This window comes from Rhinoderma darwinii, chromosome 7, assembly GCF_050947455.1.
Source record: "Rhinoderma darwinii isolate aRhiDar2 chromosome 7, aRhiDar2.hap1, whole genome shotgun sequence".
NCBI classification, from domain to species: Eukaryota; Metazoa; Chordata; class Amphibia; order Anura; family Rhinodermatidae; genus Rhinoderma; species Rhinoderma darwinii.
The window spans coordinates 56,398,058-56,424,393 of NC_134693.1; the positions used below are offsets into that span (position 1 = coordinate 56,398,058).

At 40.7% G+C, this 26,336-nt stretch overlaps 1 protein-coding gene across 5 annotated transcripts in view; it reads right to left on the reverse strand.

Moving 5' to 3' along the window:
- Window positions 1-26,336, reverse strand: part of STXBP3 (syntaxin binding protein 3) — a 53,553-nt gene that overhangs the window by 1,506 nt on the left and 25,711 nt on the right. For 4 of the 5 annotated variants that reach the window (XM_075833409.1, XM_075833410.1, XM_075833414.1 and 1 more), the window contains 13 exons: window positions 23,606-23,706; window positions 23,370-23,518; window positions 23,165-23,255; window positions 21,488-21,612; window positions 19,885-19,989; window positions 18,659-18,716; window positions 17,319-17,384; window positions 16,897-16,977; window positions 15,151-15,289; window positions 14,469-14,575; window positions 10,019-10,111; window positions 6,040-6,125; window positions 3,738-3,886 (listed from right to left, as the gene is read on the reverse strand). In XM_075833409.1, the coding sequence (XP_075689524.1) occupies window positions 3,738-3,886; window positions 6,040-6,125; window positions 10,019-10,111; window positions 14,469-14,575; window positions 15,151-15,289; window positions 16,897-16,977; window positions 17,319-17,384; window positions 18,659-18,716; window positions 19,885-19,989; window positions 21,488-21,612; window positions 23,165-23,255; window positions 23,370-23,518; window positions 23,606-23,706 (1,350 nt within the window). Of the gene's footprint in view, window positions 1-3,737; window positions 3,887-3,943; window positions 4,030-6,039; window positions 6,126-10,018; window positions 10,112-14,468; window positions 14,576-15,150; window positions 15,290-16,896; window positions 16,978-17,318; window positions 17,385-18,658; window positions 18,717-19,884; window positions 19,990-21,487; window positions 21,613-23,164; window positions 23,256-23,369; window positions 23,519-23,605; window positions 23,707-26,336 lie in introns of those variants that run through there. The other variant, XM_075833413.1, reaches the window with a different exon arrangement.

Here is a 26,336-nt window from a genome sequence, read left to right on the forward strand (position 1 = left end):
CGTCTTTTCAGGCGTAATTCGAGGCGTAAAACGCCTCCATTAGTCTGAAAAGAGGTCGTGTGCACATACCCTAACAAATCCACAAATCTTCGTTAAAAAAGAACGTCATGTGCGAATATACAAGGGTTTTACAAATGTTGGCCACACGTTAACAAGAACACTAAAATTGTGTTTTCACTCTACTGCTGAACTCCAAGATCAATCTGTTCCAATACACAATAAGAAGGCTTACATAAGTATCAGCAAGCAATAGAGAACTTTCTCCCTCCGCCGCCCCATTGCCAATTCTAGTAACGGATTCCAGATTGAGCTTCCACCTTAGTCTCTTTCTTTTTTTCTTGTTTATATATCGTCAACATATTCCACAGCACTGTCACTTCCACCACTCAGGCACATGGGACAATTTTCATAGGAAAATTTAGTAACTTACATCATGAAAATATTATCCTGTAGATTAGATTATCGCGAATGTAGAGAACTCACACTGGAGTAAAGAAATGTTCCATATTATAAGTGTGTAATTACATAATGACTTGCAAAAACTACCGGATGTCATTGCACTATATGCAGTGTACGGAGCTGGAAGCCGTTGGCTCTGTACATTGCGTAGCAGCCGTGCTGCAGAACAGCAACGCTGCTCCTATTCACTGGAATAGGAGCAGTACTGCAGCTCGGCCGCTATTCCGAGACCGGAGCCATCTGCTTCCGGCATGGACATCCGGTGCCCGAAGGCAGCCAGAGCAGCTAATCAGTGCGAGGTCCGGTTGTCGGACCCCCACAGATCATATACTGATGACCTATCCGGTGGTAGTGGACACCTTTAACCCCTTAGTGAGCAGCCTATTTTAGGCCATAATGACCAGGCTATTTTTTTTTTCGTTTTTCTATCGTCGCATTCAAAGAGCGATAACTTTTTAATTTTCCGTTGACATAGCTGTATGAGGATTTGTTTTTGGCGGGATTAGTTGTACTTTTTAATGGCACCATTTTAGGGTAGATATAATTTTTTGATTCACTTTTTGGGGGGGGGGGGGGATTAGAAAAAAACCCTGAAATTCCACCATTGTTCTAAGCGTTTTAAATTGACGCTGTTCACTGTGCGGCATAAATAACACATAACCTTTATTCTATGGGTCGGTACGATTACGACGATACCACATATGTGGAGGTTTTATTTATGTTTTACGACCATTGTACAATAAAAACACTTTTGAACTAAAATTATTTGTTTTTGCATCGTCGCTTTCCAAGAGCCGTCATTTTTTTGGTATTTCCGTCAATGTAGTGATTTTTTGCGGGTATATGGGACTTATTGATTCATTTTTATTATGACTTTTTTGGGGGGCAATGGTCACGACAATACCATATATGTGTACTTTTATTTATTTTTTACACTTTTACTAAATAAAACCACTATTTATGGAAAAAAAAAAAATTGAATAAGGCGGGATTCACACGACCGGGTCGTTCCCGAGCCCGAGTTTCGGCCGGTAAAATCGGCCATTTTGCCCGGCCGGTTTGCATTAAGTTTTGCATCCGTGCCGGGCCGGGCAGATCCGGACAGTGACATCAGCAGCAACTCCTGAAGGGGAATCCCCATGTGTTCGGGGATTCCGCTTCAGGAGTTTCCCCTGATGTCACTCCCCAGATATGGACAGAGACATCAAGCGCTCTGTCCAGGAGCGGAATCCCCGAAAACACGGGGATTCCGCTCCTTCAAGGAGCTAAAGTGCGGCTAGCGCATAGCAGAGCGGGGAGATGCCTCCCCGCTCGGCTATAGTGGCGTCGCTACAGTAGTAGCAGACGCAGCAGCTGCTAGCGGCGCCATCGAAGGTGTCGCCGGGCCAGGGTGCTTTTAAAACAAGCAGGGGAAGGGAGCCAGTGCAGCGCTCCCTCCACCTGCTGTACACCCCGCCCTGCCACACAGTGTACAGCGATGCCATTCTTCCGAATGGCATCAACTCCTCCTCCTCACATGCACTCTGCGCTGTGATGAGGAGGAGGAGGAGATAGAGCGCAAGCGCCAGGAAACCCGGCCATCACTCGGAACACATTCCGGTGATGGCCGTGTAATACCCGGCCCCATAGACTTCTATGGGAGCCGGGCGCCCGGGCGAAGATAGAGCATGTCCTATTTTTTGACGGCCGGATTTCCCGGCCGTCAAAAAATCGGTCATGTGAATAGCCCCATTAGGGGTCTATTATTCCTAACTGTGTGTTCCCATACAGCAAACTTGTTAAAGAAATGTCTGCGACTGTCCCATTTATCTAAATGAGTTTTGCAGAAATCAATGCACATGCTGCAGAATCAACCCCATTCAGATGTATGAACACATTTTTAATCACAGAACGTTCTGCAACAAACTTGCCGCGTGTGAACATACCCGAACAGTTTATGTACTGAGGAATTCTTTAAAGAAACACTCCAGGTAAAACAGATCGATACTCTATGTTATGCATAGAGAAAGGCCAGAGGGGAATTGGATGACCTCTATTTTTTTTTAAATCAATCCCCTTGACATGCACTGCCTCATTGAGGCCTGCCTTAGGCATAACCCAATAAGTCAGATTTACCTGGATTGTTCCTTTATTAGGCCATCCATATTTAAGTCCTGAAGACTCATAGATTCTTATGAGAAATGCTGCACTCATGCGCAACTTAAATAAAAGGCCTTACTTTGGCCAGGCTTCAGGGCAGCAATGGGGGACACAGGACCCCCGTTCTCTCGATGAGTGCAGTTCTAAGTGGTCAGACGGCCACCATCATACATGTATGGATTTTCCCTAGGATAACAAAATCAATGGAGGAAATTACGGAAAGAAAGAAATGTATTGGGGAGATCCTTATTTAATAATATTATTCTATAGACTACATCCCGTAGTCCAAAAATGATCCCCCACTATGTACAGGCGGTACAAAAGTTTTACCTTAATTGTTGTTCTTCCTTTAAATAAAATTGATCAAAAACTATTCACAATATTTCACATAAAAGGCGCGTTTTTTAAAAAAAAGGACCATGGAATTCGACAATTATTTCTTACTACTATTACTGCTCATATTTTTACTCCCTTTCACTCATACACGACTTATTTCTTACAGACTTCCACGGATGGGGCCATTATGGTCATCATTTGGTCTTTAGCACATGCAGTATATTAAAACTACCCAAAATGGCGCTCTCAGGAGTACTACACGTTGCAGTGTCTATAGATCGTGGGGCATACATTTTTGGACTATGGGATATAGTCTATAGGATAACATATCCCCAGGATGCGCTATACATGTCCCTTTGTTTTTTTTTTTTAAACAAGCCTGGGTCTTGATTGACTTTTTGTTGAGTTACATGCCACTTTTTGTTTTTCCTCCATGTCCATCTTAGAAATTTGTTGCGTAATAGTAACATGAAAATCCTAAAGTTGCGTTTACTCAACGTATCCCTATAGACTGCAGCTTCCATGATACAAAACGCCAGTATGTAGCCCAATCTTGAAACATGGTCTGTTATGGGCACCTGAGGAGTGGAGGTGAGAAACACGGCTCTAGATTATATTGGCCACTTGAAGCATAGGGCTCCAACTGCAGTAGTGGTGGTGGTCAGAACATGTGTACGTCTGTTCATCTCATGTCTTTCTACTTGATATTTTATCAAGCGATAGTCACAGGACTATTTCTGTGGACTGCGAGGTCTGGCTGCAAAAAAAACCCAAAAACTTTACATAAGATGTGCAGTACTTACCAATCATAACCTGGACAAACTTGTTGGCTTGTGACACTTCATAAGCGCATCGTATTTCAGAGTATGTGATCCCACCGATTACAAAAATAATCAGCTTGGAGACTATTTTCCGGTCTTCCCGGGTCATTGTATTGTGCTTTTGACGGGCACTGAAAGCAAAGTATACATCAATATTTAAGTAATAAGCCATCAACTGCAGTAACGCTCAGTTTCCACTCGTGTTAGTTCTTTCTTGTTCATTTCTGACGCGCTTTGACAGCCTGTAAAGCATACCGTACCGCACTATTCTATCCTGTAAAAAACGGAAACGGACAGACCCATTATAAGTCAATGGGAGTAGCGTCTGCCATATTAGTCATGGATCCTGTAAAAACAGGTGCATGTTCGTTCCTTACTTTATATCGCAAAATATTGTATTGTAAGAAAATGGATGGCTATACCGGAATGTTCTATTAGGAAAAAAATAGTAAAGGAGGATATGATACATTTTGAAAAATGGTGAAGGGGGCACTAAATAGTAGATTGATATTTCTCTATGAAAGATGGAGATCATAAATGGTTTGTTTTTTCTTCCTCTCCTTCGCTTGGTTAGATAGGGTGGGATTGGTGGGGGATGGATATTACGTTGGTTGAAATAATTAATTTTCAGATTGAGCAAATGGTTTTGTTGTATGGTAAAATTATCTTTCTGTACACATTGGTTATTTCTCGAATGTGTAATATTTGTAATGTGTGTTAATGTTTTTCTACTTAGGATAATAAAAGCAATTTAACCCCTTAATGACCAGCCTATTTTAGACCTTAATGACCAAGCCATTTTTTTACGTTTTTTCATCGTCTTATTCAAAGAGCTATAACTTTTTTATTTTTGCGTCGACATAGCTGTATAAGGTCTTGTTTTTTGCGGGACAAGTATTTTTTAATAGCACCATTTTGGGGTACATAGAATTTATTGATTAACTTTTATTAACTTTTTTTTGGGGGGGGAGGGAAATAGAGAAAAACCTGCAATTTCGCCACACTTTTTGGTGTCCTAAATTTACCATGTGGCATAAATAACACAACAACTTTATTCAGTGGGTTGTTGCGATTGCAACGATACCAAATTTGTATAGTTTTTGTATTTTTACTACTTTTACACAGTGACATTTTTTCCAAAATGATTTGTTTTTGTGTCTCCATACTTGAAGAGCCATAACTTTTTTATTTTTTCGCCGATGCAATTGTAGGAGGGCTTTTTTTTTGCGGGACGACGTGTAGATTTTATCGGTACTATTTTGGAGTAGATGCAATTTTTTTAAGGCTGGATTCAAAGAAAACAGCAATTTTTGCATGGTTATTTTATTTTTTACGACGTTCATCGTGCGGGTTAAATTATGTAATAAGTTTATAGTTGGGGTCGATATGGACGTGGCGATACCAAATATGTGTAACTTTTTTACTTTATTTTGTTTGTTAATAATAAAGCAGTTTTTAATGGGGAAAAGTGGGTTTTTCATTTTTTTCTTCACTCCCCCCCCCCCCCCACACTTTTTATGAAAGTTTTTTTTTTTTTAAACGTTTTTACTAGTCCCACTAGGGGACTTCACTATGCGATTATCCGATCGCATTTATAATACGCTGCAATACTTCTGTATTGCAGTGTATTATGCCTGTCCGTGTAAATGGCATGACCTAGCAGGCATACACTACAGGCAGACCTGGGGGCCTTTATTAGGCCCCCGGCTGCCATCGGAGACAGATGGAGTAAGACACTCGGCGATCTTATCGTCGGTGTCGGTGGGATGAGAGGGAGCTCCCTCGCTCCCTCCAAAACCACTCAGATGCGGTGCTTGCTATTGAGCGCCGCATCTGAGAGGTTAGACAGGTGAGATCGATACCAATATAGATCTCACCCGTTCGAGCAGGGATGCCCCCAGCTACCTCTGGTAGCTGAGAGCAGGGAGATTTAAGGGCTTCCTACTCTGTTTATTTATTCTGATGCAGTGCCGTAAAAAGGCTATTGCATCGGAATAAAGCCAGTTAGTGGCCACCGTAAAAACACTATGGGCGGTCACTAACGGGTTAAAAAAACAAACAGGTGCAATGATCCCAGTGTGAACAGAGCCTTAGTGTGTTAGTCAGCATGCAACTTCCTGATGTAGGAAATTTGAGGATTCAGACCAGTGTGGGGAATCTGTATGGTTGCGATTATGCAAGTTCTACCTATCTAAATCAGCAAATATCATTGAGGAAATATTTCTTCAAATTAAAGGTTTTCTTAAGCGTCACTTGTATGGTCATAGCAAATTCTTTGACCTACCTGACAGCTCCAGAGACATTCCATGCAGCAGGGCACTCAGAACAGTAAGGCCAATCCCGGGAGTCCAGTTTATTTTCTATATTGTCCTTAAAAAATTCAGGTAAACGAAACAGGTTAAGCAGCATCATAATGTAGGGCAAGAATATATATATTTTTTAATGTTACAGCATTATCTCATTATCTCAATTTTATCTGATGTACCCCTTCGCGTGCTTCCAATAATGAATAGGAAAGTAAACATAGAAATAACAAGGTAAAGGAAACACCCTCAAAGTGAATGTCAACTTTTATCACCATATCATTGTTTTGGTCTACAATGCGGTAAGGATGGATTCATTAATTTATCTTTTTCGCTGTTGGAGCTCAGTTTATGTTTTGTGAGAGCACTCGAAATACCCTGCATTTCCAAAGAGTTAAACAATAAAATTCTCACTACTAGGCAGAGGTTAGCAGGTTCCTGCATACTGTGTTATTATTGAGCTCAAAGTAAAAACAGTATTCAGTAAGCTTCTAAGCTCCCTCTAGTGGTGGCAAGTTCTATCATTTAACGCCATGGCTATGCAGTAGTTTTGGAACTCTAACAGAAGTGCAGAGTTCCAACTACAATAAACATAAAAGTACATAAGAGATATAGATAGCAGGACAACTATACTAGGTAGGGGTAACTCCAAATACGAAATATCAATCCCACCACCAAGGAGGCCAGAGAACAGCATTTATTTTTCTCTTTCTCACCCCCACTTGTGAATTACTGCAATAATTAATACATATTGATAATCTACATAATTTGTTGAAATTTTTTTCTTTACTTCCGTTTATATGGAAACGGCATATTTTACATATTGGTATATTATTAGGAAGTAGGAGTTACCCCAGTCCTCTGCTTTTATACCAGTAGTATTAATATTGTTGGTGGCACTCTGCGTGGATGTTGGGTGCTATCAGTAGGGTTCCCACCCCCTAATAAATAAAGATAAACTTGAGAACTCCGTAGATTGAAATGCAGTATTAGTTTAGTTTATTCAGAAAAGGGCAAACAAAAAGGTGTACAACGTTTCGGCCTAAGATATGGCCTTTTTCAAACACTATTCCCGCTGGGTACAAATGTTGGCTGCTGAGAATATAGCGTTAGGGATAAGGTAACATGACCGGTAGTGGGCGCCCATCGCTGGTCATGTTGCGTTAGGGATAAGGTAACATGACCGGTGGTGGGCGCCCATCGCTGGTCATGTTGCCTTATCCATAGCGCTATATTCTCAGCAACCAAAATTTATTTGAGTAGTGCGAGTCTCTGACGCTTTTATATGCTATTGTTATGGTCATGATTTTTCAATAAATCTCTTGCATTTTCTACTATGTGGGCCCTATTTCCTTGGTTCTAGGATTGAGATGATGCTATAAACATATATTAAGAAATCAGTAGTCACAGAATTTTGGACCCATTAAGTTTAAAAAACAAAATGGTTTTGAAGGATGTTCACCAAATAATCTGCTGATAAAGCACCCTTGACCACCCTCTGACAATGGATTAATACGAAGACTATTATTTTAATGTCGTTTGTGTGTGAGGTTTTTGGCTCAGCTTTTTAAGGCTAAGCCAAGTGAATCCATAAGGAAGAAAAGGTATAAAGAAAAAAAGACAGATACATTTTCATTTTTTGTGCCCCCCTCCTGTGTTTGGCTCAAAAAAGCTGCATCAAAAGTGTATGTGGTGTGTGTGATCCTGGCCTATTCCATACCGGATTACTATGGGTGAACAGTTCACAAAAGTCCATAAAAAACCCCAATAATGACAAACCAGAGTAAGTAAAGGGCCTTTTAGATGAGTCAAGAAATTGTAAAGATCGAACGATTAGAGATTCATTAGCGAGTCAGTCCGTAGCGAACAATCGTTATTTAATTGCATCTATTATCGTATAAATAATCGTTATTGTGATCGGTGTTTAGGTCTCTGGTCTTCTTTTTGTGCATTTGCACCTGTTTTGTCGTTGAAAGATGAAAAATACCTGTTTAAACTTGTTTAAATTTAGGGACGACGAACAATGTTTCCCTTATTCAAAACGATGCGATCGTCGATATACGGAGGATATATCATTAATCATTCGATCGCTTGCAGTGTTTACACCTAAGCCGATCACTTTTGCTCAATCAAATGATTATTCGAACGAGAATTGACTAGTCTAAAAGGCCCTGAACCCCGTATACCCTATAAAATGGTGTCCTGTCACGGTTAAGCTTTTTAAGGCTAAGCCAAGTGAATCCATAAGGAAGAAAAGGTATAAAAGAAAAAAAGACAGATGCATTTTCATTTTTTGTGCCCCCCTCCTGTGTTTGGCTCAAAAAAGCTGCATCAAAAGTGTATGTGGTGTGTGTGATCCTGGCCTATTCCATACCGGATTACTATGGGTGAACAGTTCACAAAAGTCCATAAAAAACCCCAATAATGACAAACCAGAGTAAGTAAAGGGCCTTTTAGACGAGTCAAGAAATTGTAAAGATCGAACGATTAGAGATTCGTTAGCGAGTCGTTCCGTAGCGAACGATCGTTATTTAATTGCATCTATTATCGTATAAATAATCGTTATTGTGATCGGTGTTTAGGTCGCTGGTCTTCTTTTTGTGCATTTGCACCTGTTTTGTCGTTGAAAGATGAACAATACCTGTTTAAACTTGTTTAAATTTAGGGACGACGAACAATGTTTCCCTTATTCAAAACGATGCGATCGTCGATATACGGAGGATATATCGTTAATCATTCGATCGCTTGCAGTGTTTACGCCTAAGCCGATTGATCACTTTTGCTCAATCAAATGATTATTCGAACGAGAATTGACTAGTCTAAAAGGCCCTGATCCCCGTATACCCTATAAAATGGTGTCCTGTCACGGTTAAGATAATCAGTTCAGACAAGTAAAATAAAGGATTCAATACATTTAGCTTCTGTGTAGTATTACATAGACTTAGTATAAAGTTATAATGCTTAAATAATATAGTATTGCTTTATTCATGGCTCAATATAGTTTAAAACGGAAATAATAAACACTTTCTAATATACACCTGGTTCGTTTCCTAATGGCTTCGGTAATGTAATGTCCGGCCAAGCATTGTTCGACAGCTATTCCTAACAACCCCCCCCATACACATGCACGCTCGGCTGAGAGTGCATGTGTTTTTATTAGGTGGACAGCCGCTGCCCGACCCTTCTACCTCTCCGACATCGGGGGAAGAAAAAACTAAATATTCCTTCTATAGCATCAGTTTGTGTCATAAAATGTATATATTATTTTATAGCCAACTATCAGATAAAACAATCCAGCATGCCAGATCAATATTTCAACAGTTAGTAGTCGTTTGCATCAACATCGCCAATTAGTGACAGTATAGAAAAAAACTAAAAAGTCTATTTTCGTCTCCGCATGCTACTACCATAAAGAAATAATGAAATCAAATGTTTAACGTATTCGAATATTAGATGAAGGAGATAAAAACAAGGTAAATTAGAAAGTAAATTAGAAAAAGTGTCATTATTAAAATTTCAAGCGCTACAACAGCCCTTATATTTCTTTGGCTGGGTTCACACTGCGTTTTTTGGCACAGAAACCGCTATGCAAAACGCGTCAAAAAACGGCTGAAAATGCTTCCCATTGAATTCAATGGGAGGCGGGGTGGTTTTCTCCTGCGAGCGGTAAAACCGGCTCTCGGGAGAAAGAAGGGACGTGCCCTATCTTTGCGCGATTACGCCTCTGACCTCCCATTGACATCAATGGGAGGCAGAGAAAGCGTATTTCGCTGCGTTTTATGCCCGCGGAGCTCAATGGCCGTGGGCGAAAAATGCCGCGAAAATCAGCGTGCAGGTAGAGGAATATCTGGCTCAAACTTCCAAACAGAATTTTGAGGCAGATTTTCCGCCTGCAAAAAACTCAGTGTGAACCCAGTCTTTGTCTGCTCAAGTGATAAATAGGGCAGCATTTTATCTCACCTCAATAATATCTTTTATTACAGGTGTCCATCTAGACAGTTGAAATGTTTCTTCCCTTGATCTGTCCCTTCTGGGCGATTTACGTTGTGAAGACTTAAAAAAAATAAAAAATAATAATAATAGGTTTATAAGAATTTAAAACAAAAAGCCATATACTTGTTTTTCCTTTGCACCGATAGTACATCAGCATATCATAGTAAAAGTTAGAATAATACATTCTCAAATATCATCTTTACGTGGCTATCCCACCAAAACAACTTATCCCCTATCCAGCGCTCTGCTATCTCCGGCAGTCCCTCGTGGAATGAATGGAGTGGCAGCACACATGCGCTCTGTTCATTCAGACTCAGAGTGTAGTCTATTGAATTTAATGGCAGCCAAAAAAGCTAGGTAAAAAATAAAAAATAAAACCCCTCTAAAAACGCTTCAAATCCATGTGTTCATTGAAAAACAGCGAAAAAGTGTTTTTGCGGCCTCCCTATTATGCCGTGTGAATATAGCCTTACAATATTGATTGCATTTCAGTTTCGTTGATTTACATCGTCCAGCCGATCAATAGTGGAAAATATTGTGAATTAAAACTAAACAGAATTAGAGAATTTACAACGTGTAATAGATTAAGATATTCTATTAATCATAAAAATAATAATGTGATCTTGTACGATATGAGATTTTTTATCAATTAGAATATGAAATTACCTGACATCCTAATTGGAATTCTTTTCTTGAAAAATAAACGTATACTTGCTAAAAGGCCAGACACAGCTTAAAGAGGCTCTGTCACCACATTATAAGTGCCCTATCTCCTACATAAGGAGATCGGCGCTGTAATGTAGGTGACAGTAATGCTTTTTATTTAGAAAAACGATCTATTTTTACCACTTTATTAGCGTTTTTACATTTATGCTAATGAGTTGCTTAATGCCCAAGTGGGCGTATTTTCACTTTAGACCAAGTGGGCGTTGTACAGAGGAGTGTATGACGCTGACCAATCAGCATCATGCACTCCTCTCCATTCATTTACACAGCACATAGTGATCCTGTTAGATCGCTATGTGCGGTCTTATACTAACACATTAACGATACTGAAGTGTTTAGACAGTGAATAGACATTCCACGGGATGTCTATTCACAATCTCTGCACTTCGTTACTCTGTCTGTGGTAGTTACAGCAGAGGACGCGTAATCTCGCGAGATTACGCGGTAAATGACAGGTTACAACGAGATCACGCTTCCTCGGCTGTAACTACCACAGAAACAGTAACAAAGTGCAGGTATTGTGAATAGACATCCCGTGGAATGTCTATTCACTGTCTAAACACTTCAGTATTGTTAATGTGTTAGTATAAGACAGCACATAAGGATCTAACAGGATCCCTATGCGCTGTGTAAATGTATGGAGAGGAGTGCATGATGCTGATTGGTCAGCGTCATACACTCCTCTGTACAACGCCCACTTGGTCTAAAGTGAAAATACGCCCACTTGGGCATTAAGCAACTCATTAGCATAAATGTAAAAACGCTAATAAAGTGGTAAAAATAGATCGTTTATTTAAATAAAAAGCACTGCGGTCACCTACATTATAGCGCCAATCTCCTTATGTAGGACATAGGGCACTTATAATGTGGTGACAGAGTCTCTTTAAAGGAGTTATCTGCGATCCACAGAAAAGTACATGTATATGGTCACCAGTTGATGCCACCACAAATTAGTAGTTATTTTTTATTTTCAATATGTTACCAAGCTCTGTACAGCACCTCTGTTTTGATGCTGGCAAGACTTGCTGTGGGAGGGATTACCAGTTAAAGGACTACAGTTCCCATGATTCCCCTCTCCTCTCACAGACATTGCAACACGCAACACACACACCTGTAAAACCCAAAGCCTCCTGAGACAGGTAGGGAGGGGGAGAGCAGGGGATGCAGAGAAGATAAGAGTCATGTGATGTCTGTTCTTGAAAGAGGAGGGGAAGATAACCACATTTTCAGAATAGGAAACATCACACAAGCAGGAGGTAAAACACTAGGATCATGGTCACATGACTAAGCCAGTCTTGCATGCATTTCAGCTACAGACAGCACATTAGTAAGTGATAGATCTTCCTGCATGTAAACCATCTGAACATCATTTTGAAAAAATTGGTTGCAGTACAGTGCGTATGGAAAGTCTTCAGACCCTTTCACTTTTTTTACATTTTGTTATGTTGAGGCCTTGTGCTAAAATAAAAATAAAAAAACAACAAGTTTCGACCCATCATTCTGCACTTCATACCCCATAATGACAAAGTGAAAACAGAATTTTAGACATTTTTGCAAATTTATTGAAAATGGAAAACTCAAATTTCGAATGGACATAAGTTTTCAGACCCTTTGCTATGAAACTTGAAATTTAGCTCTGGGACCTCCCATTTCTCTAGATTATCTTGGAAATGTTGCTACACCTTGATTGGAGTCCACCAGTGGTAAATTCATTTGATTGGACATGATTTGGAAAGACACACCCCTGTCTATATAAGGTCTCACAGCTGATAATGCATATCAGAGCAAAAACCAAGCCATGAGGAGGAAAGAACTGCCTGTAGAGCTCAGACAGGATTGTGTGGAGGCACAGGTTCTGGAGAAGGGTACTAAAAAATTTCTGCTACACTGAAATTTCCCAGGAACACAGTGGCCTCAATAATTCTAAAATGGAAGAAGTTTGGAACAACCAGGACTCTTCCTAGAGCTGGCCGCCCCACCAAACTAAGTAAAATCAGGAGAGAAGGGTCTTGGTAAGAGAGGTGACCAAGAACCAAATAGCCACTCTGGCTGAGCTCCAAAGATCCTGTGTGCAGATGGGAGAAACTTCCAGAAGGTCAACCGTCACTGCTCATAACCTGCCCAATACCATCCCTACAATGAAGCATGTTGGTGGTGGCAGCATCATGCTGTGGGGGTATTCTTCAGCAGCTGGGACAGGGAGACTGGTCAGGGTTGAGGGAAAGATGAAGGGAGCAAAGTACAGAGATATTCTTAATAAAAACCTGATCCAGAGTGCTGGACCTCAGACTGGACCGAAGGTTCACCTTCCAACAAGACAATGACCCTAAACACACAGCCAAGACAACACAGGAGTGGCCTAGGAACAACTCTGAATGTCCTTGTGTGTCCCGACAGAGCTTGAGTGGACCTGCAGAAAAGAATGGCAGAAATCCCCCAAATCCAGGTGTGCAAATCTTGTGGCATCAAACCCAAGAAGACTGGAGGCTGTTATTGCTGCTAAACTACTGTAAGTACTGAGTAAAGGGTCTGAATACTTCTGTCAAAATTATAACAAAATAAAGATAACAAAGATGCAACTGCCAATTGACTATTACTCTGGTATAAACCATCCTTGTGTGTAGCAAACTGAAAAGGAATATACCGAACTGAAAATGTATGTAACGTAGCGCTCACATAAATACACGTTGATTACCCAAAAATGAATTTTTAGCAGTGGAACATATGATATTTATAACTGACCTGGATCCCCAAACCAGACAGTCTTAGAAGGAATAAAGAAAAGGATTAGTTTAAGAAGATAGGCAAAACAAGAACAGGAAGCAATAACAGGCGGTTTAAACGTAAATGTCCATGTGTTTCAACCCAGATTAATCCCTTAAGAACGGAGCCATTTTTTATTTTTCATTTTTGTTTTTCACTCCCACCTTCCAAGAGCCATAACTTTTTTTATTTTTCCCACAACAGAGTGGTGTGAGGGCTTATTTTTGCGGGAGGAGTTGCAGTTTCTAACGGCACCATTTAAAGTACCATATAATTTACTGGGATACTGGGAAAAAAATTATTTAAGCTGAAGTTGGAAAAAAAAACTGATTCCTACATTGTTTCTGGCTTTTATTTTCAAGGCTTTCACCGTGCGGTAAAAACAACTTCACTTTATTATATGGCACAACATGGATTATGGTGATACCAAATTTGTATAGTTTTTTTTTTTTTATATTTTACTACTTTTAAAAAAAAAACAAAAACATTTTAACAACATATTTTTTTATTGTTTTGTTTCAACACATTCCGAGAGTCATAACAAAATAATTTTTGCTTGGACTGAGCAGGATGAGGGTTTATTTTTTGCAGGACGAGCTGTAGTTTTTAGCGGTACCCGCTGAGTACGGAGCGCGCTCAGCCCCTGAGCGCGCTCCATACTTCCCTATGACGCTTATCACATACATGCATGTGATAATGCGTCAAGGGGTTAAAAGGTCTATACTATTCTGAACTACAGTATTACCTCAAATACTCAGGAGTTAAACATTAGTGAAAGGAATAGAAGAAGTAATGAGTAGAACATCCATTGATAACTACGATGCACTGGTTGAGCTGTGGAGGGTCATTTGCTTTTATGCTCTATAAAGTTATAAAGAAAAAGTTGTTTTAATGGATAAGCATGGTAACTCCAGCAATATAGCCTTACCTTGGGGACTATTGGGACTCCAATGTGCTTCCAATTTTTCAGTACATCTCCATCACTCTCAATCTTGGCATGTTGAATAAGTCGGTCCAAGTTCTCTTGAGTTGTTCCTTTAGGGAGAGAAACATTTTAAAATGAAAAGACAAAATCGAAAGATGGAGCTCAGAATACCGAATTGGGGCCCTATAAAAACAATGTATAGCTGTAGCAACGGGACCCATGTTCTTGGGATCAGTGAGGCTCCCAGCAGCAAAAAAACATTTATAACAAATCCTATTGATCTTAAAACCCTTTTAGTAGTGCTAAACATGTCGTCCCCCCCCAAAAAAAAAAACTGCAAAAAACAAAAACCAGGCCAAAACTTGATCAGTAAAATCACCCTGGACTCTGCAATCTAAAAGTGATACACTTTACTACACAAACATCCTATACAATGCCCAGATGTAAGACGGCAGGTCAAGAGCTTCAGGGTGAGCACCTAGGGGTCTCATCTTGCCCATCGTTGCTCTAATGTATGGGTCTATTTTAGAGTAGAGACATTGTGGACATTTAATACTAAACTTAGGGCACTAAGTGCAATGTCAGAATGTTTTTAGTATTATTGTATGTAATATTATGCAGAATCCCACCATATGATCGTATGTTGGGCACCTTCATTGAGAGCCAAATTGTCCCAGTCACTCACCATTTTCCACAAAGATGTACAGAAGAATGGCTCTACTTTTATCGTAATTATCCAAGTCTTTTTTGAGTAATACTGGCAGCAGGACACGCATGTGTTCCCTCACCTTCTGCCCGTCTGCATCTGTACCCAATGCAAGATCCTAAAAACATATTTTCAGCATGAATAATATTACAATAGACACCAGTATACTTCCAGGATACAACTCAATGAAAAATACCCACTGCAAACAAACCACTTTATCCCGACTTCATCATAAACACAGACAGACATATTTTCCACTTTAAGGGTATGTGCACATTTTCATTGCGAAAAATCCACAGCATATTACAGTAGAAGGAAAGTGGATGAGATTTGAAAAAATCTCATCCACACACTGCGAACAATATCTGCTAAGAAAACCTTCATAAACTGACCTGCAATGCTTTTTTTTTTTTAAATAAATTTAAAAAAAAAAAGTCTATACTTACCCCCTGGTGTTGTCATAGCGACAGCTCCTTGTGCAGCCCGGCCTCCTGGGATGATGGTGCATCTCATGAGACCGCTGCAGCCAATCACAGGCTGTAGCAGTCACATGAGCTGCAGCATCATCACATGAGGCAGGGCTGCACAGAAACCAGAGTGACGCATCGCTATGGCAACGCCAGTGAAGGTATGTATTAAGTCTTTTTTTTTTTTCTCCCTCACTCCAGCAATTGCGGTCGAAAAACTGCAATCACAATTTGGTGCGCTCTTTTGGCTGGAATTCTCTGCAAATTCTAGGTCAGATACGCGGTGTACTTCTCCACAGCGTATCCGGCCTGTGTGAACATACCCCTAAGGCTATGTGCACACAGGTCAGACTTTGAGGATTTTCTTCAGATTTACGGCCAGAAAATCCGCGTTTTACAGTAGCAGGAAAGTGGATAAGATTTGAACAGATCTCATTCACAAGTTGCAAAAAAAAATACAAAAAAATATGTTGATCTGAATATAAAAAATACATTTTCCCGATTTAAATTTAATAAAAAAATAAAAAAAGTAAAAAAAAAACAAACAAAAAAAACTTAGCTCACTGGTGTTGCCATAGCGACGGCTCATTGTTCCCCCGCCTCTTCTTTGTGCGGCTGGCCTCCTAGGAAGACGTTTCATCCCATGTGACTGCTGTAGCTAATCACAAGCAACAGTGGTCACATGAGCTGCAGCATTTTCACAGGAGGCCGGGCTGCAGAGAGCAAACATGGGAAGCAGGAACGTGTCTCTATGGCAACGCCAGGGAGGTTAGGGTTTTTTTTTGGCTCTGCAGCGAATCTAGCAAAAAATCTGCACCATAATTTGGTGTGGACTTTCGGATGAAATTAACTGTGCGTCCTGTGTGGGATACATTGCGGAAACCAGTAGTTCTACAATAAGTGTAAAGGTATATAATAGCTATATAATACCCAGACACAAATAAAATGCATATATAAACACGTTCATGTCATGAGGAAGGGTCCCTAAACAGTATAAAAGCAGTGCTTCCTCCAATCTGCTTGATCCCTTTAAAGTACAGGGTTAGGCTATTCACACGCAGCAGATTTGTCGCAGAAACTTCTGCAACTAAAAACCCATTTCATACATCTGAGTGAGGTGGCTTCTGCAGAATGTGAATGGATTTCTGCAAGCCCCATTCAGATGTATAGGGCAGTCGCAGTAATTTCTGTAACAAATCTGCCACGTGTGAACTTACCCTTATTTGCTCAGCTTTACATACACTAACGTATTGCTTACTTGTTCAACTTTGCAAAGCTTCTCCAGGTTCCCACTGAATTTCTGCATGCAATCCTCAGCAAGACTAAGATGTAAAGTTTGCTGAAAATTCAAAAAGCATTGTGATTTTTCGACAAGGAATACTACAACCTACCATTACAATTCCCATCTATGAAACTAGAAGCGGAATATTATGATACTTGATAAATCTATGTTGATACACACACACACACACGCACGCACGCACGCACACGTTATGGTCAGATCATGTTTTTTTTATTCAAATTTATGGCAAACTCATTGTAAAACTGCCGTTTTGAAAAAAAACAAAAAAAAAACCCACAACGTGTCAAAAACGACCAATGGGTCGTCCTCTATAAAAATGTAAAAGTATGTTAGGCATCTGCAATGGAATAAACTATATTTAGGAAAGGACTACTCACCTTGCTGATTTGTTTTCGAATATGAGGCATCTTTTTCATAAGGCTGGATAACTTGTTGATACTTAGCTGTATAAAAGAAACATAATTCAACACATAGGTAATATTCACTATAAACAGGGGCCGTTTAGACATCTTACAGGGCAACTTTTGGCAAAAAAAGTTGTCCAATTTTCCAATATACTCTCTGTATTAATTCCTCACGGTTTTCAAGATCTCTGCTTGCTGTTATTCAGCAGGAACATTCATTCTTCCAGTGGATAAATTTGTCCATGGTCATGTGATGGACACACAGGTTTACCGTTCGTTAGAAGACACAGCTGTTTTACACATACTGTAACGAGCCGTGCACCTGTGTGTCCATCACATGACCATGGACAGAATTTTTATCCACTGGAAATAAACAATGAGTGTTCCTACTGAATAACTAAAAGCACAGATTTAAAAAAAAAAAACATAGGAATTAATACAGAAAGTAAATCAGAAAATTGTATAAACTTTATTACATTAATTTGCTAAATGGTTCAACTTTGCACAATTATCACAAATGCCAAAGCAAATCAGTCGGGATCCGACCGCTGGGACCCACACTGTTCACAAGCACAGGGGTCCCGTTCCTCTGAATGAATGGAGCGACAGGTGCATGTGCCCTGCTGCTCCATTCATTTTCTATGGCAATGCCGGAGACAGCCGAGTGCTCTATTCGGCTATCTCCGGCAGTCCTATAGACAGTGAATGGAGCGGCAGTGCACATGCCACTCCATTCATTTGGAGCAATGGGACCCCCGTTCTCATGATCAGTAGGGGTCCCAGCGGTCGATTAGCATGATATCACCTATCCTGTGGTTAGAAAAAAAAACATTTAATCTTAGGACAACCCCTTTAAGCTACATCTCTATGCCCACAGTAACAGACATTATGGAGGGAACTTAGGAATGAGTTTACGCCACTTTAGTGGTGTTAAAAAGCCAAAGATTATGGAAACGCCATATTTGCACAATAATTTACGACTTTTTACTGTATTTCGCCGACCCAGCAAGTTTAAAAAAAAAAAAAAGATGCAACAAATGTATACAGAACCGTGCGCTTTTTAATAAGTCAGTCTCATTTTACTCCTGTGGGCGTATAAAACGCCAGTCTTAATAAATCTGCCCCTTTGTTTCACTGCAGGCTGAAAATATGACATTATAATTGGGTGGAAGGAGCAGTGGGTGCAGGCGAAACCAGAGTCTTGTATTTATGTAACAGCAGAATGTCTATAGTCCCCTTTTGCTCACAGTATCAATATGACATAATATGTACGGTACTGGAATACAATGTCGGACATTCTTTATATTTAATACCTTTCCTTCGGTTTCTTTTTTACTTGAAGAGATTTCTTTAACAAGTTTAGGGATTTCTCTGTAAAATAAAAATATATTAAGATTTATAGAAACAGACGTGCCACTGCCCATCTCAGCCGAAGACAATAAACAACTTAAAGAGGCTCTGTCACCAGATTCTCAAATCCCTATCTCCTATTGCATGTGATCGGCGCTGCAATGTAGAGAACAGTAACGTTTTGTTTTTTTTAAAACGTTCATATTTGGCCAAGTTATGAGCTATTTTATATTTATGCAAATTAGGTTTGAAATGGACAACTGGGCGTTTTTTTTTCGTTATGTCCAACTGGGCGTGTATTGTGTTTTTAACTGGGCGAGTTTATGTTTATGACGCTGACCAATCAGTGACCAGTCCGCGTCATACACTCTTCAACATCTGCACGCTCCTCTCCTGAAATATTCTGTGCTGCTGTTAACTCTGCTCTTACCATTACGTAGCTCTCAGTCTGTTACCTCTCCTCCACTCCTGTCCTCAATAACACCTTCACATGATTGGCTAGTCACCACCCCACACAAGATCCTACTGCAGGGCTGACAGCCGTCAGCTGTATAGCTAACAGCACGGTTGTGTTGGAAGTGCGCCCTGCTGTGTCTCACTTAGCAGCTGGGTGTGTTCCCCTCATCTAGCTGCTACGTTCTATCCTGACCGCCGGTGAATTCTCCGTGCGGTCTTCGCAGTGCTGCTACCCCGTTTACCTACGGGAGCAGAACGCGGCTCCTGAAATACTCTGTGCTGCCTTAAACTCTGTGGACAGGTCAGGATCCTGTTTTTTTTAAAAATGCTGCTGGGGAACCCGCTCGATCCACTATATAAGGCTGCGCCTCCATCCTCTTCTGCCCCTGTCACTTATTCCCAAGCACTGTAAACTTTCAGATTGGTTGCGCTGTGAATATTCAGAGAACGTGATTGGTTTATGTGCAGGGTCCGTGCTGCTGCTATAAGCAAAATCGCTAATTAAAAGGTGTTTAGAAAAAAAGCCATCAGAAGAAATTTTTTATATATGGCAAGATTAATTTAAGGCCTTTGAAAATGTGGTTTTATAAAAAGTGAACACACCTAGTCTAAAGAATCCCATCTATGGTAAAAAAACAAACAAACAAACAAACAAACAACAATGTAGATTTCTCCCTTTAGTGGCAGGGCAGGTCCTCTATAATCTGTATAGAGGTTATAACATCGTACATACTCTAAGACGTCGGCAATATGTCGGTGACGGATTTTCACCCATACTTCATCAGACTCGTCTAAACGACCTTCCTTCTCTTTTGATGTGGAGCCGTCTGTTTTATACCTAGAAGAAAACAGAATGCAAATCATTATTTCATATACTTTTCTATGACCATATCTGATCATTTATATCATCTGATAAATGGGATCTAACTGTTGCCAGATTATGTTAAAAAATATTTTTGGGGAAATCTGTCCATTCCATCTACCCGTGTGTAGCCCTGTATACTACCATATGGTTGAGTAGTCAATTGCCCTAATACGTTATGTATATGACCCAACCAGTGTTATAAATTCTGCTGGATTACAGATCTCTCTGGATAAACTTCTGTTAGGATGTTATGCTGCCATTAACAATCAGACTTAACATGTATTTGGAAGCAAAGAACATATTACTACGGTTGGATTTAGTTGATCTGGAACAGACTTCATCTTTGGACCCCCCCCCCCCCAAAAAAAAAAGAAAACCCCAACCCTTTATTATGCATCACTTTAAGCGTGCAACTGTGAATTTATAAAGATTGACATTACCAATATTTGTAACTTATTTATATACTATGCACCTTTATTAAAATGAAGGCGACTATTGCTAAATGAAGTGTATCTAGTATATATATTTATAACGGAAATAGGAGGTATCTTTTTGATGTGGAGGTGATATCTAGCTTTGTTAATATTGATCCGGCTTTAAGCACTGCTTGGGGTCCCATCCAGACCTTTGTAGAATTATAGTTCGTACCGTGCGATTCAAATTTATACCCAATTATTTTAGCAATTAATTCTATAAAATCCCTTTAGGCAAGAGCACCATGTTCTTCTAAGCCTACATTACTTATTGGGTACAGGGGACATAATATCATCAGTCAAAAGTTTCTGATAGAATTATATTCACCAGATTATTATGTCACAAACTAGTAAATCATTTTTTTTAGACAAAATATGATTAATACAAGTCTTTAGTGTCTAGTGTCTCTTAAGTTTGTAGTATATTATTGGTACGGCTATGTTAACATTTGCGTTAGAGGCTCCATTTGGTATGTTACCATTGATCATCAACAACAGGCTATACGGTGCCACAAAACTGTGATAAATAAAAAAACTCAGCCATTTCCCCCTCCTCCTCCTTACAATCCTGTGTCTGGCTGTAAGATAACTGGCTGAAAAAAGGGGCCTTCCCCCCACTACTCTGTCTTCAGCAAGAGACCAGGAAAACTTAGTACCGGCCCTTAAGGCTGGATTCACACGTGCATGTTTGGTCCGTAATATACGGTCCGTATGTCGGCCGCATTTTCCGGACCGAATACACTGCAGGGAGCCGGGCTCCTGACACCATACTTATCTATGACGCTTGGTGTCACTGCCTCGCTGAGGGACAAATGTCCCATGCTGAAAACATGATTAACTAGGATGCTATATCACGGACCAAACACGCTCGTGTGTGGGTGGCCTTAGCTGAAAACGGAAGATAATGCAGGAAATTAACACTTGTGTTCTCTACAAGATTTTACTTTTATCATTTATTTCTAGGTTTAGTAGGTGAATAGAAGAAGTGAAAAACTTACTTGTAAATATCACCCTCAATAGGCAAAACATCATATATCATGGCTTGGAAAGTCAGTTCATGCAGGACTGTAGACACTGGATCAAATCCTCGGTCAAGTATAAGTAACTGAGACTGAGACTTCTCCTGCATGAGGGAAAAAAAAAGGACAATAAATATTCATTGAATAAACACGGATCATTAAAATTAGGAAAAACTCAATATTTTTATTCATTTACATACAATTTTTTCCTTAAAAGAAAGACGCACAAAATTAACATCCGCTCAAATTTAAAATAAGAAAGCACTGTGTCTCCCGCTTTAAAAAAACAAACAAAACATTCTGGGTTAGGCTAAGTAACAAAAAAAATCAAAAAAAATCCACCTTTAGAATGCAGCATTACTAAAAGGCTAAATTTGCTCTGGGCATGAAGGCCCAAAAGAACTCCAGTCAAAGGGTTAAAGTAAATTTCCAGTGATGTAAGTGCTCTACTGGTATAAAGAAAATCCTATCTACCCAGTCTGTTCAATTGTTTCGTTTCATGCTGTAAACTCTGTTGATTTCTGAAGACCTTGTAATTGGATATATCGAGGTACAACCTTGTCAGGACCCCACTCCTCAATATCACCACAGAATTACAGTTCTACAACGTGGAGCGTGGCCAATCTGGCACAGTGTGGGCCTAGCTCATCTCTCGCTCTGTAAATGTACAAGCTGCACACGTCTCAAGCATACCAGTGTAGGAAGATGAATGGGCATGGCAATGGGCAGACAGTTACACAGGAAATAATGTGGAGAGGTCATGCTAACAAATTCTACGGGCATATGGACCAAGGAGGCGCCAAGGATGTGGCCCCATGATAAAGCAAATGTCCCACGCACACTTGGTCTAAAACGGACAAACAGTTATGGAAAGAAAAATGTCATACATTAGAAACACAAAAAGTAGACTCTGAAGAAATGTGAAGTTTCCATATTCAGCTGGGAGCACATGGTAAAAGAAACCTATATTTTTTTCATATTGCGAATAGCGTTTCGGAATGTCACTCATTACGTTCTTATGGGCTTCTTTTGCGATTATGGCTTCCGTTTAAACATTTAACTTTACACGCTACAGATTAAACTCCCGGAACACAACAAACAATACACTGTTATGTCTAGTGTAAGTCCTGAGGGGAGGTGCATGACACAGATACTATCTCTTCGGCGTTTGTCTTTGATACTCTGTCATGTACTTCCCTTCACTCCCTGCATTACGCTTTTAATAGCGTATACGGGTTTTGCCTATAGATTTCCTTCCATATTACGTGGACATATTAAATTGTGAATCGATATTAGTATGCACTTGTCTCCATGAGATTAGACACACGACTGTGAAATAGTCCGTAATTACAGACCCATTCACTTCTATTGTCCACGGACACCTTCCCGTTTATTTATAGGAAGGTGTCTGGGCCGTAGAAAGCCGCCGCAAAAGTTAGGGCATGTCCTACCTTTTGCTTTTTAGGGACCGTGCTCCCATACTTTGTATGGGAGCACGGGCCAAAAAAGCGGGTGGTTGTCCGCGGCCATCTGTGCCCGTAATTACGGGCAGCGATTATGGGAACGGCCGAGTGCATGAGGCCTAAGAATAAAAAAAGAGACTATTAGAAATGGCAGAACGCTACGTAGTATGACATTAAATGTTATTTATATTACCTTACACTGATTTCGTTCATCAGTCTTGTAATACTGGACAAGCTTTTCTTCCACCAAGTTGGCCAAATCTTCAGCATTATCCAGGGGTTCTCTGCACAGATGGATGAACCAATTACTTTACAGAATGTTAATACTATAGAACGAGGCATGCTCAGTATTCATTTTTAAAAATGATCAGTGGCGTGAAGGGTTTCTGGAAAGTTACCTCTTGTAGCGGACACCGGGGTTCTCGTCTAGAGTAGCACAGAGCGTTACTATCTGCTGAGCAATGGATTGCATTGCAGATTCTTTATCCACAGACTTATCTGGACTGTACAGCAGATGAAAAGCTTCAGGGACATTTAACAGAAACACCTGCAGAGAAAAAAACAAAACTCAATCTAAGCAACTGACCGGTACAACGTATGAAAATATAGAATTAGGCTTATTTGTAGGAGTTACCTGAGACTCTTTAGGGAAAAAAGAAATATTGACCTCCTTGCACCTTTTTATTGTTTTGGCCTGACATAATTTCAGCTTGTCGAAAAGACTGTCCGGACATACTGAAAAACAAAGATTGTGAAGATAAATGATGGAAAATGTACTAGCTCACAGAACAGCAACCCGTGTCTTAGTGACAGAGGATAATGTACTTGCATACAGGAGAAGGCTAATACATTAGAAGTATAAAATAAATACGTAAAATAGAAATCTTTCAATGGGATGAAAACATTTTATTAAAAAAAACAAAACAAAAAAAAGACAGAAAAAATAAAATAGTAAAAAATATATTACATAAAAACAAAAAACCTACACACCGTAACCCACACATACAGTAATAACCTGAAGAATTAATTAAAAAATAAAACAGTTTTTTACTATATCCCACCCCCCAAAAAAATTATATAAGCTACACAGTAATTTCTAGGTACTACAAACAAATCATAAAAAATAGGTTTCAATTTATTAAAATCACAGAAAAGGGCCATACTCAATAATACAAGAGCAGGATTTAATAACAGTTCAGCATGCAGACAAGCCGCAATGCTATACAAAAAAAAAAAAAGAAGGTCGCCCAGAAGCAAAATACTGATAAGCAGCCACTCCCGCGCCCATCATCCATGAGGGGGTGGCTGCTTAGTATTATAATTGCACACAGATAAGGCTTCTATAAAGGCACCAGTCACATGGTTACGTGTAGTGCACTATGCTGGCTTATAGCCCATTGGTCACGCCCATACTATTAGGTCAGAAGTGCTGCCCAGCACCTTCTCATTACAACCCATTAAGTACTAACACCTCATTCTCTCCCAATATCACAAGGCCAAGACCGGGTCCTGTAAAAATTATAAACATGAGATATTCGTTGATATTTTGGGCCAAACACGCAAGCTCACAACCAACTACATATAATGTCTGCATCCAGCAGGGAACTTTTCCTTGTATCAGTTAGGCCCCATGCACACAACCGTATTTTTTCCCTCCCGTAAATACGGGTCCTTTGTGACCCGTACTCCACCCGTATTTACGGACCCGTTTTCTCTGCTATATTGCGCTGCACTAAATCGGCAGCCCCTTCTCTGTATCCAGCACTGATCGCCAGCCTCTTCGCTCGATCCAGCACTGATCGCCAGCCTCTTCGCTCGATCCAGCACTGATCGCCAGCCTCTTCGCTCGATCCAGCACTGATCGCCAGCCTCTTCGCTCGATCCAGCACTGATCGCCAGCCTCTTCGCTCGATCCAGCACTGATCGCCAGCCTCTTCGCTCGATCCAGCACTGATCGCCAGCCTCTTCGCTCGATCCAGCACTGATCGCCAGCCTCTTCGCTCGATCCAGCACTGATCGCCAGCCTCTTCGCTCGATCCAGCACTGATCGCCAGCCTCTTCGCTCGATCCAGCACTGATCGCCAGCCTCTTCGCTCGATCCAGCACTGATCGCCAGCCTCTTCGCTCGATCCAGCACTGATCGCCAGCCTCTTCGCTCGATCCAGCACTGATCGCCAGCCTCTTCGCTCGATCCAGCACTGATCGCCAGCCTCTTCGCTCGATCCAGCACTGATCGCCAGCCTCTTCGCTCGATCCAGCACTGATCGCCAGCCTCTTCTCTCTATCCAGCACTGATCGCCTGCCTCTTCTCTCTATCCAGCACTGATCGCCTGCCTCTTCTCTCTATCCAGCACTGATCGCCTGCCTCTTCTCTCTATCAGTGCTGGATAGAGAGAAGGGGCAGCCATTTCAGGCAGAGTTTTCGCAGCGGAATGCAGCGATAGAAAGAAAAAGTTCATACGTACCCCGGCCGTTGTCTTGGTGACGCGTCCCTCTTTTGACATCCAGTCCGACATCCCTGGATGACGCGGCAGTCCATGCGACCGCTGCAGCCTGTGATTGGCTGCAGCGGTCACACGGGATGAAACGTTATCCCAGGAGGCCGGACTGGAGGAAGAAGCAGGGAAAGTTAACTGGGTTCTGGGTAAGTATTAACTTTTTTTGTTGCAGATTTTTGAAGGAAACTGTCCAGCGGTTGTCACTGTCCAGGGTGTTGAAAGAGTTACTGCCGATCAGTGCAGCCCCTTCTCTCTATCCAGCACTCATCGTTTAACTCTTTCAGCACCCTGGACAGTGACTATCCCTTGACGTTGCCTAGCAACGCTCCCGTAATTACGGGTGCACACACGTAGCCACCCGTAATTACGGAAGCCCCATAGACTTCTATGGGCCTGCTCGTTCCGTAATTACGGCCTGAAATAGGACATGTTCTATATTTTTCAACGGCACGAGCACCTTCCCCTAAGCAAACGGGAAGATACCCGTGGCCAATAGAAGTCTATGGGCCCGTAAATACTGGCCGTAATGGTTGTTTTTACCGTCGTGTGCATGGGGCCTTAGTATGGCCTTTTCTGAGATTTTAAGTAATTTATAGTTACCCCCAACTGCGCCCAAGAAAAACACAATTTCTCCACGACAATAAAAAAAATAAAAAGTTATGGCTGCTGAAATGCAGAGGCAAATGGGACAACAAATTAGCTGGCCTTAAAGAGACTCTGTCACCACATTATAAGTGCCCTGTCTCCTACATAAGGAGATGGGCGCTATAATGTAGGTGACAGCAGTGCTTTTTATTTAAAAAACGATCTATTTTCACAACGTTAGGAGCGATTTTGGTTTATGCTAATGAGTTGCTTAATGCCCAA